General features: G+C 37.2%; 2 protein-coding genes across 3 annotated transcripts; one reads left to right on the plus strand and one right to left on the minus strand.

Annotated features, from left to right (window-relative positions):
* Positions 1 to 1,406: 1,406 nt before the first annotated feature.
* On the plus strand, positions 1,407 to 11,946 carry LOC131782634 (carnitine O-acetyltransferase-like). 2 transcript variants are annotated; one of them, XM_059099375.2, is made up of 15 exons: positions 1,407 to 1,595; positions 1,698 to 1,754; positions 2,333 to 2,608; positions 3,544 to 3,662; positions 4,332 to 4,385; positions 4,470 to 4,629; positions 5,178 to 5,346; positions 5,925 to 6,121; positions 7,005 to 7,105; positions 7,560 to 7,682; positions 8,443 to 8,565; positions 9,097 to 9,232; positions 9,729 to 9,791; positions 10,541 to 10,678; positions 11,449 to 11,946. In XM_059099375.2, exons 2-15 carry the CDS (start codon positions 1,716 to 1,718, stop codon positions 11,653 to 11,655), a joined length of 1,905 nt encoding a protein of 634 aa, XP_058955358.2. In that variant the 5' UTR covers positions 1,407 to 1,595; positions 1,698 to 1,715; the 3' UTR covers positions 11,656 to 11,946. The 2 variants fall into 2 exon arrangements, with proteins under 2 accessions (XP_058955358.2, XP_066021252.1); XM_066165155.1 differs by lacking the exon at positions 1,407 to 1,595 and having other exon boundaries at positions 1,606 to 1,754.
* Positions 11,938 to 19,226, minus strand: LOC131782631 (uncharacterized). Its single transcript, XM_059099371.2, has 6 exons — positions 19,166 to 19,226; positions 14,455 to 14,708; positions 14,164 to 14,278; positions 13,728 to 13,853; positions 13,204 to 13,437; positions 11,938 to 12,967 (listed from the first exon to the last, which is right to left on the minus strand). Exons 2-6 carry the CDS (start codon positions 14,692 to 14,694, stop codon positions 12,639 to 12,641), a joined length of 1,044 nt encoding a protein of 347 aa, XP_058955354.2. The 5' UTR covers positions 14,695 to 14,708; positions 19,166 to 19,226; the 3' UTR covers positions 11,938 to 12,638.
* Between the last annotated feature and the right edge of the window lie 1,642 nt (positions 19,227 to 20,868).

Genomic DNA, 20,868 nt, shown 5'->3' on the forward strand with positions numbered 1-20,868 from the left:
TGTTAGTTCAGTAGTTATCGCCGCGTAAACATTGTTCAAGAAATCCTCGTTATTCTGTCCAATGTAATTGAGTTCAGTTTCTATTCTTTCTTTCACTATGCTACGTAAAGTTCCGTCAGACTTCCTCCGGGATTCCATGATACATATCTGCAAGAGGGAGATACAATTCGTACCCGTCATATTTAAAAGAACGCTGGATGGGTAGGGGGAGGTAGGAACCACTTTGCGCGGGTTCACTATCGCTATCTAGTTAATGTTTCACTGCCGTGAAATGGGAAAATTATTCGATCTCAAAATTCCAAAGTAGATGCACCGGTTAACTGAGCCGGATGACAATGGTTTTAATGTCTTTACATTTATATATACAGTATATATAAATATATATACAGTACCAATTAAATATGCACAATATGTCGCATAGCAGCGTATACGTAAGGCATAATCCGCGCTTCAACATTTATAACAAGAGACCTATTTAACTTAACATGTTTAATCACCATCCATAAATCATGGCAAGGATGGCTGTTTCCTCTAGAAATTCATAACAGTAACATGTTCCACACAACAATAATATGTTCTTTACCGTGATATATTTCCCATCCTTCCCGCACGCCTTCTTGAACTGGAAAAGGTAACCTCTCAATAGAACCAAAAATGGATCGCAAAAAATAGAAGTAAGAACGCCTGATCCAAAAGCTCAGGACTATCACGCAAATCGATAGAAAAATAATCATTCCGACAGCCATCTCACTTTGATCCAACACAGAAAGGACTATTAGAGCAAGGCAAATGGAACAAATAGCGTGTGTCATTGCAGTTTGTGTAAGTTTTTACTGCCGGAGGTCGTGACCTGTGCAAACCTGTAGCACATCACGCCATGGGGGGGTGGGGGGGTGGGGGGGGGCAGGGGAGAGGGCTGGGAAGCAACTGAGTAAGACTGATTTGAGAAACGTTTCGTTAAGAACTCGAAGAAGGCCCCGTAAAATTAAATTTGGTGAAAATTTGTCAGGATCGCCATATTCGTTTCTTCGCAAGCACCCTTAGAAAAACGTTGGTATACTGGCCATTTCTGTTATTGAGGCTAGGGCAATTCGTAACATCAAATACTGAAAATTTTTCCTACCCAGACTTTTTCGAACTTTGGGTAATGACCTCTAAGCTGGGGTGTGACGCACGCAATGTCTGAGTAGACTTCGGAACTACTGCACGAAACAAAACAAACACACCGGAAATACCGTATTTCGTTTGTTATTGCTTGATTAACATAAAACTAGTCATGAGTTTTTGTATTCAGTTGACGTGGATACAAAGCAGTGAGTTGTAACCGAACTTTTCCTGTCTACGTTTAGCGATTGGTTAGTTGGTAACAAATATTGTTCTTTGAATCAAAGTCCAAAGTTCATTTACCACGTGAAACGAAATTTAGAATTCTTAAAGATTGTATACTCCGCAGTTTGGGAACTCGCTTTGACCGTGCTTTCTTGCCAGAGTTATTTTGTTTCTCGATTTTCAATATTTCCAGATTTATTTAGGAAACATTCGCTGTACTTGAAGCGAATACAAACAAAGAGAGTGGAGCCTGGACACAACACGAGGTAAGCATGAAATGGCGCTGTTCGTGATAAGTGACGGGATTTAGTCAAAATAAAGCTTCATTCGAAGAAGCCATAACCTTTCCGCAACTTTTTTTAATGCAGTGAACTGAGGGAGTTCGTATGTTGGGTTTAGCATTCAGACAGATCTCGAAAGCGAAGGTAAGCGTATTAAATAGTAGTGTTTTCAAATCTCATCAGAGAAGCAAAATTCGCATGCGTCATGTGGCGTGGCTGGGGGTGTGTTTTTCCAATTGGTATTTGAATGAAAAAATGACATCAAGTATTAATATTGGTCTGTGAGATAAACTTTGAGCCCTTCTATAGGGCTGATACTCATAAGAATGTAGAAAATTTAACCTAGGTTGAGGTAATTCTGCTTAAGGCAGGAAACGATCCTTTGAGAATGCAACGTAAGTAAAACTCAAGCTTACAGCAGAGCTTAAACCAAAGTGAAATTTGGTAAATCGATCACAAATCGAATCACGAAAAGTGCTCAACTTTCCTGGGCCTAAGATTATACCATTCCTAAACTCACTTATGAAAAACTGTGATTGCATAATAAAATTATCAAGAAGTAAGGCACTATCACGGAAAAATTTCTGCACAGCCCCATACTTAATTATGCATGCACATCTTATTGGTGATACACTGAATAATGAAGCTCCATAAATGGATGCATAATGAAGTATGGGGCTGTGCGGAAATTTTGCCCACTATCACTATCATTTTATACGCAGCCAGTCGCGAGATTAGTGAGACTAACCATGGTTAAGACATCTGCAGCTCACTACAGGCCCTTGGGCATGTTGGCAAAACAAGATTCCCTTCCCCCCCTGCCTGTCCCTTCCTTACAACAGACCATGGATAAATATCTACTGGCAATAAAACCACTGGTAGATGAAGAGGACTATGAGTATACAAAAGATTTAGTGAAAGATTTCCTCAAACCAAATGGAGATGGTGAAGTGCTGCACAATAAACTACTACAAAGGGCAAAAACTGAAAAAAACTGGGTAAGGCAATGTCTGCTATGATAAGTTAAGAAGGAGCAAGACGTTTCCTTCCAAATGGAAAAGCATCTCCTCTTTAAAGTTTGACGTAGAAGTTGACTAGGAGAGGGCAGTACAATCAAAGTGATCATTAACAGATGACAATTTTTTCAGAGTGGCAGACATGATTCAACTCTTTCCCATCATGTCATATGTCTATTTGACATTAAGCAGGCAAATAGACTACAGACTAAAATATAAATTCAGTAAGGGCAAGATCTTCAATTTAACACCAAATTCTCAGAACTGAAATTTTAATGAAGAAAAAGAATTTAGCTAGTATGCTATAATAGAAGAGCAAACATCAACCATGTTGGTTTCAATAAAAAATGCACACTGTATGCAATAAGGTTATCTAGCCTTTCTCACTCAGTCTTATAGAAAAGCATAATGAAAGCTGACATGTGAGGGGCCCAGATGGGTTGGAGTGAGCTGGTCCAGAAAAAGGCATCTGGCTCCATACTTGAACAACTAATTTGTTGCAAAAAGTTGAAGGGCAGGAGTGAGAAAATAAGTTACTTTACCGATAGATTGTTAGTATCTTGATCTGATTCCCAAAAAGATCAAAGAAAACATTTGTATTGTGGCATCGTGTTTGCAGTTACCCCAGCATGTACTTATCTATTACATTTTATGTGCGTTTTAAATAAAATATGCAAAATTTTCAATACTTAGTAATTGTATGATAAAATGTGTATTGAGTGAATTTGTTGGGTCTGGAAGGGAAAATGATTGGCTCCTGGTCTGTACAGCATAACCTTGCTTTAAATATTTTCCTGTCCAGCCCTCCCTTTCAGTCAATAAGTAGATTTCCTTGTCAACAATATTGTACTTTTTTTTACCAAATAATTTGGGTATTTCTACAAACAGTATTATTGATAATACATCTCTATTCATAGCTGGCTGCCTGGTGGGACAATGCAGCTTATTTTGATTGTAGATCACCTGTAGTGATAACAACAAGTCCAGGCCTTGCCTTTCCAAAGTTTCCTGTCACTGATAAAACTGGGCATTTAAAGTAAGTTTTGTTAAAAAGGGCCTTATTAAGCAAGGTTACTTGTTAATTTCCAGTTTCTGTATCTTATTTTTCTCAGAAGAGAACTTGTTAGCCTACAATGCTGAAAGTTTTTGCTTTTGTATCGATGGCAGCACCTGTATACCAAATTGATAACTTGTGCACCACTAGTTATCAGACTTACCATACCCAAAATATTACTTAACCCTTTCACTCCCACAAGTGACCAAGACAGAATTTCTCCTTACAATATCAATACAGTATCAAGCAGGCAGGTGATGAGAATAGAGAAGAATATCAATTAGGGGATTATTAGTTGATTCAATGCTAAATTCTCCGAACTAACATCACAAGAATTGTATGGCAGATAGTAAGGAGAATTACTGATTGGATCTTCAGAGTGAAAGGGTTAAAATCCTCTGCAGGTATGCTATAAGGGTGATCTCAAGTGGCCATTTTGGATGTGGATTGTACATCCAAAGTGACCACATTGTGAGTCAAACAATTACATTTCTCTTTTGAATCACCGTGATTTTGTTTTCAAAGTTATAGTCTCAATTGTGGTTTACCTATATTCTAACAAATGGTTACATTTATATTTGAATACTTACCATGCCTCCTTCTCAGTATACTACTGTAAATTCCAAAAGTATTTCTTAAAATCCTCCACAGGTATGCTGCAAGGGTGATCTCAAGTGTGTTGAAGTTCAAGGATCTTTTGGATACGTAAGTTTGACTTTCAAGTTTTTCATCAAATTGATATTTTAGCATATTCACATTTTGATGAACATAATTCCTGATAATTTTTAGGGAGGCTATTCCAGTTGACATGATGGGTAAGAGTCCATTGTGCATGGTGCAGTACTTAAAGCTTCTGTGTTCATGCCGCATCCCACAGCCAGTCAGGGATGAGGTGGTTGTGGCACCCAAAGGAACTGTCAAGCATGTGCTGGTGGCTCATAATAATGAGGTACAATAAACTTTTATTAGTGTTTGAGAGGGTTCTGTTTCAATATACAACCCTTTACTCGCAGGAGCAATCTTATTCATGAATTTGGAGCAAAGACAATCAAGAGGAGGAAGAAATACCAAGGATATTGTTTGATTTACAACAGTATTGTTACAGCAAATTCTCACAACTAACAATATAAGAAATATATGGCAGTCGCTCAGGTACAACTGATAATTATTACACTATATTGTGTCTTCAGTGTAGTTGGAGAGGGTTTAAATTCAAAAGGGCAAGCTTCTACACTTCAATTTAATTTATATTCAAATTTAATATCAATTGTGTTTGACCTTTATTTTAGCACAAATGGTTACATTTAACAGGACACCTGAAACATTTTTCAATATAATTATTTAGTCAAATCTTTACTTTTGGGAGATAATCATTTCCCGTTGAGAGCTCTATGTATTCTTGGCTCTCAATTCCTTCCACTTCCTGTTCTCCTCTTTTTGATCTTGCCACTGAATTGATCTGTGCACTCATGCTAAAAATTTTTTGTTTCTTGATAGTTTTATGTTCTCAATGTCTTTGATGGAAGCCAGCTTCTCAGTGAGGGAGAGTTGGTTGCCCAGATGGAGAAAATTCTAAACAACAGTGAACCACTAGAAGAGGCTGTTGGAGTTCTCACTTCAGCTGATCGAACAATTTGGGCAAAACAACGAAAAAGACTACTCAGAGGTGATAATTACATTGTACAGACAAAGTATCCAGTTTAATGACTTCTGACATTATTGACTTTGTGTAGATTAACTCAAGAATGAATGCAGTCACATTGTGCTCTAAGCCTGTGAGTTGTTTATTTTCAGGCCATGACTGGGTCATAACATATTTTGCATGCTTGATAGAAAAGTAAACAATTCTTGCTCTGGTTTACTCTTGTTTGGCAAATTGAGTGAAGCCAACTGCTTCTAGGGTTCTCCTGATAAGTCTGAACAATATAGTGAACTAGATTTTATCTAAGTTGTATTTTACAATGTTAAAATTAATTTTAATTCACAGTTTCTGGGGGCATGTCTTATCATAATTTTTTAGGAGTCCTTTGTTCTTATTTTGGACAATTATATTCTTGTATTATTTTTATAACAATGGAGTATGATGTTATTATGTTACTTTATTTAAGCTAGCTTTGGTTGTCTCATACAGTGCATCCCAATTTGTCATCTACACATAATACAAATGGACAAATGGCTCTCTTTTTTTCTTGTAATTAAATGGTAGGATTTTCAAGTTTCTTTTTTCCCATCATTTTCTCACAGATAATCAAAACAAGGCCAACCTTGACACAATAGAGAATGCAATCTTTGTTCTATGCCTTGACAAACCACCTCCTCCCTCCACGCAAGCTCCCAGTGTGATGGAAATGCCATCTTCCTCCATCACAGCTAGGCAGTGCCTTCATGGAGATGGTACAAGTTGCAACAGTGCTAACAGATGGTTTGATAAAATTACTCAGGTAAAATTATTGCAAGGTATTGTTAATTCAAGAGAAAAGAAAACGTTTATCATGATAACACTTAGCCTCTGTATTGTGGTTTGTCTGTAGGACAAAAAAGCTGCAAATTTACATTGACCTCAACAAAAACCTTTGAAAATAAAGACAGGAGGTCTTCTACTGGAGGCTTGAATAAATCCTACAGTTTATCCACGTTCTTGCTTAATTCTTTAACCCCTATGGATGACCAAGACAGAATTTCTCCATACGATATCAATACAATATCAAGCAGACAAATGATGAGCATAAAAAAAGATGTCAAGTAGAGGACTATAAGTAATTGATCCAATTCCAAATTCTACAAACTAATATCATACCAATTATATGGTAGATAGTAAGGAGAATTACTAAAGAGTTGTGGGAGTGAAAGGGTTTAAGCTAGCAGCTTTACTTCCAGAGTTCTTCTCAGTTTTCCCCTTGACATTCAACAAACATGTACAGGAACATCACCCAACTTTACAGTCAATTTGTAAATTTACACTAAGTGAGTGAATTATCATTAACCTGAATTTTTTTAACAATGCAGTCATAATGCTTATCAGGTGAAATACTTCAATTCACACTTTTTAAGAAAATTAATTTTGAACTACTTTATAGGATAGATCCATTGTTGAAATTTTTCTTTTAAGTTGTTTCAAACATGTCATGGATTTATGACCTCTTGGGTAACATGATGCAAATTTTTGAAGATTCTAAAGGACAAGTTCCCAAGTTATTTGTGATTGAAAAATTTTGTTTTTTGTTTTACTCCTCTTAGATGATGGTTTCAACAAATGGTATTTTTATTGAATAGTTTACATATAATTGTGTTTGTAATCTTGGGAGAAAAATGGTTATATTGCAGATATGTGTGAGTGAAGATGGACATGCAGGAATGTGTTATGAACATTCTGCAGCAGAGGGCCCCCCGGTGGCTGCCCTTTGTAACTACATTATCGAAAACCTGTAAGTCTAGAATAAATGTGCCATTCTCTGATTCTTTTGGGCACACACTGGAATCAGCCATGATGTGACTGGACAGTTATTGTACTCAGTCTGACTATTGTGTACAACATTAATGAGTACTAAGATGTACGAGTTTTATTTTCTTGCTCCGTCCCGGACTTTTTCTTACATTGTAGGTTCTTGGTATTTCTAGAAAACAAACATTGTTTGCTTGGAAATTTTTTCAGATTAATTTTTATTTTTTTATGAGTAGTGTCTGTTGGAGTTTTAAAGAGCAATTAGAATTTGATTGGCTGAAAAGTGTTCCTCTATTTATTTAATAGGATAGAAATCAAAATTAAACTTTTTAGTTTTTGTTGTGATGAAGGAGAAATTCCAGGGTGATCTTTTTTGGAAGAATTTTACTATCATTACCAAGACTTAATAATGTCAATGGCTGATACTATTTTCATAGGGATGGTCATCAAGAAATAGAGCCAGCACAGGCAAACCATCTGAAACCACCATCAAAACTGAGATGGAATTTAACCAACAAAGTGAAGGAAGAAATACAGCAATCAGCTGCTGATCTGGACAGGTAAATATTGCTTATAAGAAGGTTAGAGAACAGTTATGGTATCAGAAAAGTGGAGGTAAAGGCAGCAACCAGGCCTCTAGTTTGGTGGTCAGTGCATAAGTGATGAAGAAGAGGTAATATCATCACTCAATTTCTTGTGGCATGCGAATTTCCCTGTCAGCCACCGTTAGGATAGAAACTATTGGCAAGTACATTCTGGACATAAGGAGTGAATGAGCCAAACTGGGGTCTGTTGTGCAAGATCACATGGTGCAGAGATCAGTGAATCATCAAATCCAGTGGCCAGTATCTTGGAAAATCTTAATGATTGTGTTAATAATGATGATCCATCCATATATATGAAGGATCTAGGTCAAGAAGACTCCATGACTTTGCTAGGTGTCAGTTTTATGTCACTTTTGTAGCAAGTGTTTTCAAGGTGATAAAATCGCCCACAAATAACAGCATTCTGTGAGAAACAGTCCCTTTAATTTATTTCTTTGGTGCTGTCACTTTCAATCAAAGTTGACAATGAGTACACTGGAAGGCTGCAGTTTTAGGAAACAGTATTCATATTACTTACCTTACAATACTGGGCAATTAGAAGTAAATACTATGCAAGGGAGTCCACTTAAAAAAATAAACTAGAGAAAAAAATAAATTAAAATCTAACATAGTTGGTTACTTAAATCTAATGTCACTTTTTTGGTTACTACCCCTTCACATGAAAAGACATACTCCTCCTCTGGGCTCATTGTAAATGTTAACGATTATCTTTCAGTATGGTCAGTGACATAGACCTGAGGTGTTTTGTGTATGATGGCTATGGAAAAGACTTTGTGAAAAAGCAAAAGATGAGCCCAGATGCTTGGATACAAATGGCATTTCAACTGACGTTTTACAGGTAAAAATCCCTTAACTGTTATTTCTTGTTTACATTTTTTTGTATTTGGTACAGTGTACTTACTCACTTAAATTCTTCTCACCTTAATGTTTTAGAATTTGCTCCACTCCCACCCCCAATACGGTTTCATTGATCTTTGCCTGCGGCTGTATTTCAGTATCGTTTAGGGTGAAGAAGGAGGTGTTGTTAAATTAAACGAGAATTTCAAACATCAAAGAATCACAATTATGCTACCAAACGTTATTTTAATCAGCATTCGAAGTATTTTTGCCTCTTAGTTGCCTATGTACAATAGTATTTGATTGAGTCATCTCAGGAAGAAAAGAGTATACAAGCATTTCTTGTAGTGTTGAAAATCTTTCATTGTGTGTTTTTAGATCAAGTTTACAAGCACTCGTTGTTGTACAAGCACTTGTCATTGTTACGCTCTAAAGCTTTTGTCAGTGTTGATAAAAGGATACACCTTCTGTTCATCTTCTGATCAACCTTATGTACTTTATCCAAAGGCTCCTCCCCTTTTCTTTTTTTTAGACTTCATAATCACAACCCTCCAACTTATGAAACTGGTTCTACGCGTAAATTTGTGCTGGGAAGGACAGACACCATCCGCTCTGCCTCGATTGCCTCTTCTGAATTTGTCAAAGCCATGGTCTCACCAAACAAAACGGTGAGGGTTGTTAATTAAAAGGAGTTTAGGATTAAAGTGCACGCATCACGCATTTATAAAGGAGGCAATGATGCTCTTCCGTTGGTTGTGTTCTCCAGCTTTTGGCTTTATTCCTGTGAAAGGATTAACCCTTTACACCCTAACATCAGTATGCATATTCTCCATACTGTTCTCCACACATTTCCAAAGAGGCTGACAAGGAGAATTTGTTTCACAATCAAGAGCTGCTTTAGTCGGTGATCATCTCCTCTATTCTCATGACTTTCATGTTTGATTCAGGGCTGATATTGTAAGGAGAAATCAGATGCTGGTCACTTTCAGGCGCTAAAGGGTTAAGAGAGGAGAGAATTGAGGGGTGGGCTCAGGACAGGGCAGGGTCACTTTCTCACGGGGAGCGAGTTTCCCGGATGACCTCTATTTCTTTGTTCTTTTGTCAAAGATGCTATTGTACTTGAAGTGGTTGCACATAGAGAATTTTCTTTTTTCTTGTTCGTAGAATGCTGAAAAACTGGATCTAATGCGTAAGGCGATAGAAGCACATACGAACTACACCAAAGAGGTATGCTAACTGCACAAAAAAGTCTACTTTTTTGTAGTACCGAGCCAATGTAAGTCTACAGTCTAACGCAGAAAGTGGAAAGACGTGAAAATTATTTAATACAAATTGAAAGAGGTGTAAAACAGGACACACCCTGCTCTTTTACTTTTCGCGCGACTTAAAGGCGGATCAGTTACAACAACTGTATGTAAGTCGTAGAACACCTATTATTATAATTGTGAATACTATTTTTTTTTTTTTTTTAGACCAGATTGGATTGAGGATTGTTTAATACCCTTTTTTTTCCCGAGTGTCGCCCACTTCATGTCCTCTTCAAGTCATTAATAAAAATACTTTTTAAAATTTAGTGTCTGTCTGGGACGAGTTGAATTGTGCATCAGGGTTTTTACGGGCCACGAAAGCCAGTGAAAAGTGCGAATCCTTTGTAATGGTGAATCATCAGAGTCAATTGAATGGTTAATAATACCATTCGATTGACAATAACCATTCACTTGACTCTGATGATGACTTCCGCTCAGGTTGTCGAAACGTCAGTCACCACCACCGACAACATTCTTTTCTCAGGACTACACTCACCCGGACGATCAAACTACACCATTACATGTTACCACACAGGTTCAAACCATTTACTGAGAATCTTATGTTTTTACACATTTCAGGCCTGGAATCGTCGCGGGGTTTGGGCTGTTGGTCATGGAGATTGTAAATGGGATCTCTTTTAATTATTATTTTGTTATTTTTTCTCCCAGACCGTCAATGGTCAAGCTATCGACAGACATTTGTTGGGAATGAAGTTAGCTGCGATTGAATCAGGAATGAAGCTACATGAGCTTTTCATAGACAGCTCCTATCAATACGCGCTACATTACAAGCTTTCGACGAGCCAGGTAATGATTACCTATATTACTGCATATTCCAGCTTAAATTTTAGAACTGTGTCGCTTGTGTGTGTCGTATGCATCATTTCTTGCTCGAAACTAGTTCTTCAACAGAAAACCAGCGGTTTAGCGTCCAACCACCATGATGGAGGTTCGTGGGCTCGAATTAGTTCGAGGAACCTTTTTTTTCGCCATTTGGCCGGGGCAGTAAGTGCTTTGAATACGGAGTTACGGGCGATGGTATAGTTTGGTGGTGCAGTCCTGAAGATAACTGCTTTCGGTAGAAGTGAGTGGCGTTTTGATTGGCTAAAGGAAAGGATAACCTCGGTTACTTGACTCTGATGATCACTTCTGCTCATGTTATCGAAATGTCATGCGCTCTTACGGACAACAGTCTCTTAGGACCACTCTCACCTAGTTGATCATTTACACGATTAAACGATTAAACGAATCAACCATACTAATTGTTTTACGAATTGTTCTTAAAATGTCGCATTTCTGTCCATTTTCCCACAGTCTTGGTATTGCTGACCCAAGGAGTATTCATGAGTTCTGTGTAGGCGGTGGCAGAGCATTCTGTATTCTGTTTTCCTTTGTTCCAGTCTTTGGACAGTTGACACAATTTAGAGTCGCGTGGAAATGTGGGTTAGAATAATGAGAATTCACCATCGCCAGCTAAAAAGTCTCACTCGAAAGAAAAGAAACAATGCGCAAAGTAATTTTATTTTCCAGATGGACACTTCTTATCTTTGTCATTGATACGTTTGTTTCTTTAACAGGTTCCTTCCAATCACGAGCTGTTCTTGTCATTCGGCCCAGCAGTACCCGATGGCTATGGAGTTTGTTATAACCCTCAGAAGGGGAAGATCATATTTGGTGTATCCTCTGTGAATAGTAACCCAGAGACCAACCCGGGTCACTTTGCTGCTTATCTTCAAAGAAGTCTGGATGAAATGCAACTCTTAGTAACTACTGCCAGACTCTGAAGGACATTTAACTGACGAGAAGTAGAGCCTCGTAGCCAGTCGCATATACCACAATTTATTCTGCCCGACTAAACCTAAAGTAATTAATTCTTGGATGGGATAGTTTGGTTCTGATAAAAAGCTAAAATAAAACTATTTCCCATTGGCAATTCAAGCTGATTTACTGAGGGTAACTCTTGGTGGTCTGGAAGCGTTTCAAAGGGATATGGTTGGTACATGTTTATTATTGGTTTGGCCAGGCGTGGTCGTAATTACAATGAAATAAATTAAAATGATTTACACCAGTCAAGAGCTTAGAGAGATTTCTGTGGACTGGAAGTTCCCTTTCGCTGTTTTTATTCCGGTCACTTCGCCTACTTGTTAACTTGTTTAACGTTGCCTCACCTGCGTCTTGCGGCTTGGATGGCACTGTTTAATTCTTACCGCATCTTGAAATTATTTGTGATCTTAAACTGGACGGAAATGCAGTATAGTGGTCAATTCGCTCAGTTCGCAAAAGATATGGCGATTTTGCAATCCTAGAGCACATTCTTGGCTGCAGGTACGTACATTCACACGATGAACCAATGTTCATTGAATAGTAGCTTTACGGGTTTCAAATGCACACTTTGTTATTATACAAAGAGCAAGAAACAAATTACTAGTAGCAAAAGAATGCTTTTACACTGGCTAACGTATCAACATCAATGTCTATATAGCTTTATTGAATTATTAGACCCCCTTGATATGCCATTCAGTTCCCTCTTAAATCCAACTGTTCACCATGCATTATGAGATTAACCCTTTGCACTCTAACATCAGTATGCATATTCTCCATACTGCTCTTTATATATTTTCTAAGGTGCTGACAAAGAGAATTTGTTTACCAATCAAAATCTTCTTTCGTTTTTGATCATTTCCTTTATTCTCATAACCTTAACGTGTGATTTAAATGTGATATTGTAGGGAGAAATTTGATCTAATCACTCTTAGGGTTTAAAGGGTTAAGGCGCAGTTCTATTCAGATAAAACACCTCGACCTCGTCAGGCTCAAAATTTGTAACACCTGCAAGGATGGTTTGCGTGTTGTTAATAATGACATTACTTGGAAGATGGTAATCATTGCCAAAATGTGCAACTGATTGGTTAAGGGGGTTTTTAAAATCTATTCGAATGTCAGCAGTTCCAAATGTAGGCCCTTGGTAAATATGATAATGGGTGGCCCTCTCTGAGTTTTTCACCATGCTCTTGAACGCTTCTCTTCCTTCGCTGTTGCTCAAAGAATAGATGAATGCGTTGGTTGTCTTACCATATTTATATTCATGGCTGGACTCTGAAAGATGGAAAATACATTATTCGATTGTCTGTTACAGTCGACTCTCGCCCCGCGGACAACCCCTATTACAGAAACCCCGCCATTTCAGATAAGAGCCAGCCCTCCCGGCGAAAAACGCTTTAAGAAATGACTGAAACAAGTGTGGCTAAGTGAGACTTAGTTAAATGTTTTAGTTGCAGTGTACTCATTAGTCGTTCTTACTGAACCAAAAAGGAAAGAAGGAAAGTAATTACCCCAAGGAATGTCAACGTATCCGCCAAATACAAAATTATTTACTCTAATAACAGTGATGGTGTCATTGAGTCGATCACATCGGCTGTGAAAATATTCATCTACAGCTCCGTCACGTGAAGCACGATAACACAGCAACCAATGAGAAACATTTCCAACGGCTGGAACAAGGAACCAGGAGAGAAGGCTGAGGTAATCTTCATTGTGTGACAGTATCGATGAATTGATGGAGAATTCTGAAAAAAAAAAAAAAAAGATTGATAAAGAGATAGAGGCCAGGTCTGATAACAAGTGTTGATGGTGACATTTTTAGTGTGGGTCAGGGTGTCAGCAAAACCCAAACAAGGATGCCGAAGAGTATTCCCTCCCACTTTCATGCACACAACCCTCAGAGCAACCCTCTTTTGAGGACTTCTCGATGTGGAAGATCCTCTCTGTGTCACTAGCATAAATTCCTACTCGTCACTCCTTTAGAACGACTTGCTTCTTTTAATCTCTACCAGTCTACCAAAGAAACACTTATTACCAGGTTTTTCGCAAGTGTATCCGTCTCCAAGATATCCTTCCTTACAAGTACAGTTGTAAGATCCAGCAGTATTGTTACACTGAGCATGCTCACTGCAGTCGTTGATATGATTACACTCATCAACATCTATAACAAAAAAATCTATCTGTTCTCAGTTACAGCAATCATAAATTGTACAAATTTGTCTGTTTTTGCCTTAATTACGTAGTTAGTTTTGTAACCTTAATTTTATCAAGAGAACACGAGCTCATGTTTCTTGTGGTTATTTATGGCCGAATTTCGGCAAAAAAACCGATAAATTGTCATTGCTGGCGTGGAGTCTTCCATTTCGTCATCCATTTTTTTCTATGTTTGTCTTCTTCTACGTGATTTTGTGTCCTGTGAGGCAGGCCATGAAACGTGTTGTAACAGTACAACTAGGTTTTAAATGATTTACCAACTCCACAGTCATGGCCTGTAAATCTCGAGGTACATAGGCAGCGATATCTTTTGTCTGTGAAACCAGATTGACAAATTGCGTTGTTCTTGCAGGGAGACATACGGCAAGCATTCTGGTAAACAAAAACAAAAAATAACAAACGGAAATAACTGAAGAAAAAAGTATCCTTGATTACGTTTTGGTGTCAAAAGGCTGTTGAAATAGATATTTTGTGCCCCCTTGAGCAGAGTTTACAGGCTAGAAATTGATGAAAAGAATACCAGGTAAGGTAAGAGACCAGGAACTCACGTTTGTTCCACGATAAAAGAAGCGGTCATCGCTTATGAAGTCCTCGTCGTGCTCTTTATGAGTTGAATTATTTAACTCGCATTCCCGGTTTGTTCCTTGAAACTGTAAGTTTATGCTGACACAGTCGTGATCAAGGTAACACTGCCACTCACATGAGTCTTGGTCCATATCTGGTATGGTTCTTATCACGTGATTAATCAAGCGTTTTCCAACGTTGGAAAGGTGACTGGGAAATTCCATTATGCGGCAGTTGCCTGTAAAACAGCCTTCGGTTACTTTTCATTAGTACTGTATATAGAGGAAACCTCACTTATTTCGAGTATGCCACTCACAAGAGTTATGTTTTACACTATTTCTTTGCGTTCCCTATCGGCAGTCCAAATTGGAACAAACTTGAATCGATATGGGCTGTTAATGAAGGATGATACACATTTTAGTTTTGTTTCAAGACGAAATTGCCATTTGCGAGGGTTAATTCAATAAAATTGTAATAAACTGCGTTCTTTGACGTTAATAGGGGAGTTCCTCAAGGCACCATATAATGACCCATTCTATTTTTTCTTATGGTGAATGATATTGCAGCCGTTTCTCCAAGGAATAATCTCCTAGAGAAGTATGCTGACGATATTACGATAAGTGTTTCAGTTAGACAAAGCACAGATACTGCCGCCGCTGAGGTTGAGAACATGAAGAAGTGGGCGGATACAAACGAGATGTTCTCAATTTTACCAAAACACGAGAAATGTGCACGCACGGCAAAACTACTAAGTTATCCCCTCCAGAATTACCAAGAATAAAAAGTAAATAATGGTTAAAACTATTAGGAGTCACATTTTAGGAAGATGCTACGAACTGGGACATCCACATCGACAATATGCTATCCAAAGCTAGCAGTCGAATGTACATTCTTAGAGTATGCAAATCCTATGGATATTCCAAAGATCAACTCAATAATTTGTTTAACTCCCTTATCATGTCCGTATTCTTGTGTGAGGTGGAAGCCTGGGGTGCAGCTTACCAGCGAAAATTTTTAGACAAAATCGACAGGTTTCTCAAGAGGGCCCACAGGTTTGGCTTCACCACAAAGAAAACAGCTATACTTGACTTAATTAAAAATAGGGACTCTGAGCTTTTTAAGAACGTAATCAGTGATGATCATATACTTCATAATTTGCTACCTCCAAAGAGGAGATGTGTGCTCCGTGAGCACAAGCATGACTTTATATTACCTAGAGTTAAAACCGAATGCTTCAAGAATTGTTTCCTTAATAGATACGTAATAATAATAATAATAATAATAATAATAATAATAATAGTTAATAGAACGTAATCAGTGATGATCATAAACTTCATAATTTGCTACCTCCAAAGAGGAGATGTGTGCTCCGTGAGTGCAAGCATGACTTTATATTACCTAGAGTTAAAACCGAATGCTTCAAGAATTGTTTCCTTAATAGATACGTAATAATAATAATAATAATAATAATAATAATAATAGTTAATAGAACGTAATCAGTGATGATCATAAACTTCATAATTTGCTACCTCCAAAGAGGAGATGTGTGCTCCGTGAGTGCAAGCATGACTTTATATTACCTAGAGTTAAAACCGAATGCTTCAAGAATTGTTTCCTTAATAGATACGTAATAATAATAATAATAATAATAATAATAATAGTTAATAGAACGTAATCAGTGATGATCATAAACTTCATAATTTGCTACCTCCAAAGAGGAGATGTGTGCTCCGTGAGTGCAAGCATGACTTTATATTACCTAGAGTTAAAACCGAATGCTTCAAGAATTGTTTCCTTAATAGATACGTAATAATAATAATAATAATAATAATAATAATAATAATAGTTAATAGAACGTAATCAGTGATGATCATAAACTTCATAATTTGCTACCTCCAAAGAGGAGATGTGTGCTCCGTGAGTGCAAGCATGACTTTATATTACTTAGAGTTAAAACCGAATGCTTCAAGAATTGTTTCCTTAATAGATACGTAATAATAATATTACCAAAAGGACGTAAAGACAGCAGAGTGGCAATAATTCTTAATAAAGAAACCACAACTTTTAGTTTGCAAGACATGTTTCGACATTCTTATGTCATCTTCAGTTGTAAATGCGATTTTAACGGTTGTACATTTGAATTTATATGAGATACGTTACAAATTACGTCATATTGTTTACGTTACAATTTGAATATTAAATACGAAAAAACGTGACATAGCACGCCCAGATGGGGAAAGAAGGAGAAAAGAAAAATAATGATCATAATAAGAAAAATTATTATGATGACAGAATCAAAAGGAAAGAGACAACTCTAGATGCTTCAATTGTTGATTAAGGATGGGTTTGTCCCACTTAATATGCAATGCCTCTTTGATCTTAATTTTGTATTTCGAAGCGGCAGAATCTAAAATGGTGAAACATTCTGTACCACAAGAGTCGAGACAGGCCTTTGATGATTGTAGGTGCTTGTAAATGTGTGAAGTTTTGTCAGACAAGAGGTGCTCACGAACCCGTGTACAGATGTGGCGAGTGGTCTCACCAATATAACTGGCATTACAGCCAGCACACGAAAATTTATAAACGACACGCGAACGTAGACCTGGTGGTACTGAATCTTTCACACTGAAAAGAAAGAAAGCTCAGAAACTTGTTCAGTGTGAAAGATTCAGTACCACCAGGTCTACGTTCGCGTGTCGTTTATAAATTTTCGTGTGCTGGCTGTAATGCCAGTTATATTGGTGAGACCACTCGCCACATCTGTACACGGGTTCGTGAGCACCTCTTGTCTGACAAAACTTCACACATTTACAAGCACCTACAATCATCAAAGGCCTGTCTCGACTCTTGTGGTACAGAATGTTTCACCATTTTAGATTCTGCCGCTTCGAAATACAAAATTAAGATCAAAGAGGCATTGCATATTAAGTGGGACAAACCCATCCTTAATCAACAATTGAAGCATCTAGAGTTGTCTCTTTCCTTTTGATTCTGTCATCATAATAATTTTTCTTATTATGATCATTATTTTTCTTTTCTCCTTCTTTCCCCATCTGGGCGTGCTATGTCACGTTTTTTCGTATTTAATATTCAAATTGTAACGTAAACAATATGACGTAATTTGTAACGTATCTCATATAAATTCAAATGTACAACCGTTAAAATCGCATTTACAACTGAAGATGACATAAGAATGTCGAAACATGTCTTGCAAACTAAAAGTTGTGGTTTCTTTATTAAGAAGTAATAATAATAATAATAATAATAATAATAATAATAATAGTTAATAGAACGTAATCAGTGATGATCATAAACTTCATAATTTGCTACCTCCAAAGAGGAGATGTGTGCTCCGTGAGCACAAGCATGACTTTATATTACCTAGAGTTAAAACCGAACGCTTCAAGCATTTTTTCCTTAATAGATGTCCCTTCAGATTAAATTCACTGTATATGAGGAACTTCATAATGTTACATAATGCTACAATGTTACAATTTTTATACTATTGTTAATTAAACTTATAATTTTCTTATTGATATATTGTTAAGTTACACGTTTGTTGTTTCTGATTTGTTAGAGACATATTATTATTGTTATTATTATTTGAAGTAATAACCGCATGATTATGACTCACGCAAGCCACCATGATCCTAGTAGTTGGATAGCACACGTATTCAAAATAATGCACATTTGCAAAAAAAAAATTGAAAACCCCTTGATTCATTCATTTTGGAGTGCACTTATTCAGACTGAAAATATTAGTTTACTGAGGAAAAGTGTGGGTGGGACTAAGGCGATCCGTAATATAAGTCACGCAGTAGATTGAAAATGCCGCAACATTATTATCTAGGTCTACGGTTGAAATCCCAATTTCTGTAAATTTTTAACTGTGGCTGTCATTAAATTTGACTCGTGCGAGAAATTAGGATCACTTATGTTTAGAAGTATTAACGAAAAATTCATCTGCTGAAACTATCAAGCAAACAAGCAAGTGAATACAAAAAGAAAGTTGACGTGAATCCAAACCCGTCTTTTAAAACGGTTGTCATAGAAATTTCGGTTCGTTCATCTATGGAAACTTTAGCCACCTGGACTACCCAATGTCTTCCTTGTGATTATAAGCGACGACGATAGGGGATTTTTTTGGCGACACTTGCACATATATGGCTTTCTTGATAGGAGTAACTTTCCCTTTTCCGATTTTTGGACACTTGCCACAAAACCATCATGGTTTATAAAATGGAGAAGAATTAGTTTAAGGGCATTTAGTTCAATTAAAAGCTTCTGTTGTTAAAAGCGCAAATCTTATCTACGAAATGGCAATAGTGACCTACATCAAAAGATGTTAGTCGAATGTCTTCAGAACTGCGTGAAGATAAAACTTAAGAAGAAATATTAAAGAAGTTTTGAACTGAATTACAAAGAATGTATCATCATGAGAACGGTTTTGACAAATGATTGAAATAAATTTGAAATTAGCGGCTGAGAGTTAAACGAGGTGCTTCAAAAGCTCGATAGAACACAACATTGCATGAAAACAAACCTTTTACCGCTGTTTAAACGCAAGGATAAAATCGTAAGGTTGATAGTCTTCAAACTTTAGGAAGTCTGACTCGACGCTCGCCAGGTTAATTTCTACAAAATATAAGACAAGCTTGTTTGAATTGAGGAATTAATTACAAATACAAGTCTTACCATCTGAACACGCTGAAAACGGATTCAGAAAGATTAGAGAAACAAAAATGAACAAATGAAGCATCTCCATGGTATAAATGTAGTTATAACTTTTGTGAAAAATGGTGTGAAACTCGAGACAAGTGTAATATAGCCGTCGCCGAGAATATGAAAAATACCCTGAGGACTGTTTTCAAGCAAACTGTTCTCCATATCATGAGCCAGATTTGACCAATGGGAGAGTTTTCTTTAAAGTAGCTACATTTCAAAATCTGACCAGTGATCAAATGACTCTTATTGACGCTGTTGTAAAATAAACATTGTAAAATAAAAAGCTTCTGTAAAATGCGCGATTTTTGTGGTGGGAGTTTTCAAGCAACGCACAAAAAGTTCTAAGCGAGTATTACGTTGCTTTTTATCATCGACTCATTATTTCTTTTTTAATATCTCAAACCTTTAATTTTCTACCTATTTATAAGCCCATTGATTATTTTTAACACTTGCCCCCAACACGAAATGCATAAATAGATTGAAATTAAAAAATTGTCAAATTTCGTGATTGGCAGGACCCAGCGTTTCGTCTCGGCTAAGAGACTCGTGATATACTTTTCGTAAATTTCAAACGAACTCGTCGAGCATCGCCCTCAAAGTCCCGTTCACGAAGTCAAGATGTTAGCAATGTGGCCCTCTATCGCAGAAGGATCTTCATTGCTCGTTTAAGAGTTACATGTTATACCATGAAAAATTGTCGATTATCTGTCTCTCTCTTGGCCGAGACGAAACGCCGCGTCTTACCAGCCACGAAATCTTTTTACAAGCATTTGACAATTTTTTTCAGCAATACATTAAATCTTATGAAAGTTTAGTGGGAGAATCAGTCCTTCTGCAGTAGAAGGCCCGGCTGCTAACATGTTAACTTCGCGAACGGGACTTTGCGAGCGCCATTTGATGCCGTGGGCCAATTGTCTATGGTCACGCAGCAAAGAGATCTAGAGGGTTTAATTCCCGCCAGCTGAATGATATGTGACGAAAGACGGAAATTTATTCAATAATTTAGAGTGCTGCAGTTTAAGATGTGCAAATGGTTATTAGTTTATGTAAACAAAGTCTTGTCATCCTACTCAGCCATAGGTAAGTGGTGTAATATTTATATGAAACTGTTTATAAACTGGCTATAGAAGCAAGGGTTATTCAATAAAACCTACATGACTTTGAAAATTTTTATTTCATGTTTACGATACGTAACCGTCACAGATGAGCTGGGAAAAACAAATTTGAAAAAGACACTGTTGAGTGACATCAGTCACTGATAATAGCTGGGAGTCACTAAATTTCGTTTAGCCAGACAGATTGCGTGGTTGTTGCGGCGGGGAAAAAACGTCGCCGCATATATCATGGCTGGTTGCCCTCTGACTAATTACACTTTCTTAAATGGGAAAATCTAAGGAATTTTTCCTTGACAGTTTCAACCCCTCGCTATTATCTGATCACTTTCCAGGTTTTGCTGTTACCTTCTCAGCATTACTTCAGATCAGAAAACTGTAAGGCACGACATGAGCAGCGGCCGAACGGAAGTACATAACTAAGATAACAGCTTTCCATAAAGTCCGGGTTTTTGCTTTTCCCTCTTGAATTACCAACAAAGCTTCACTGCTCCATCCTTTTTATAATAGGGAGTCCGTAGGACGTGTTAAGTTTAGTTTTAAAATTTCCGACTACTTCAT

The sequence above is a fragment of the Pocillopora verrucosa genome, chromosome 4 (genome assembly GCF_036669915.1).
Source record: "Pocillopora verrucosa isolate sample1 chromosome 4, ASM3666991v2, whole genome shotgun sequence".
Classification (NCBI taxonomy): Eukaryota; Metazoa; Cnidaria; class Anthozoa; order Scleractinia; family Pocilloporidae; genus Pocillopora; species Pocillopora verrucosa.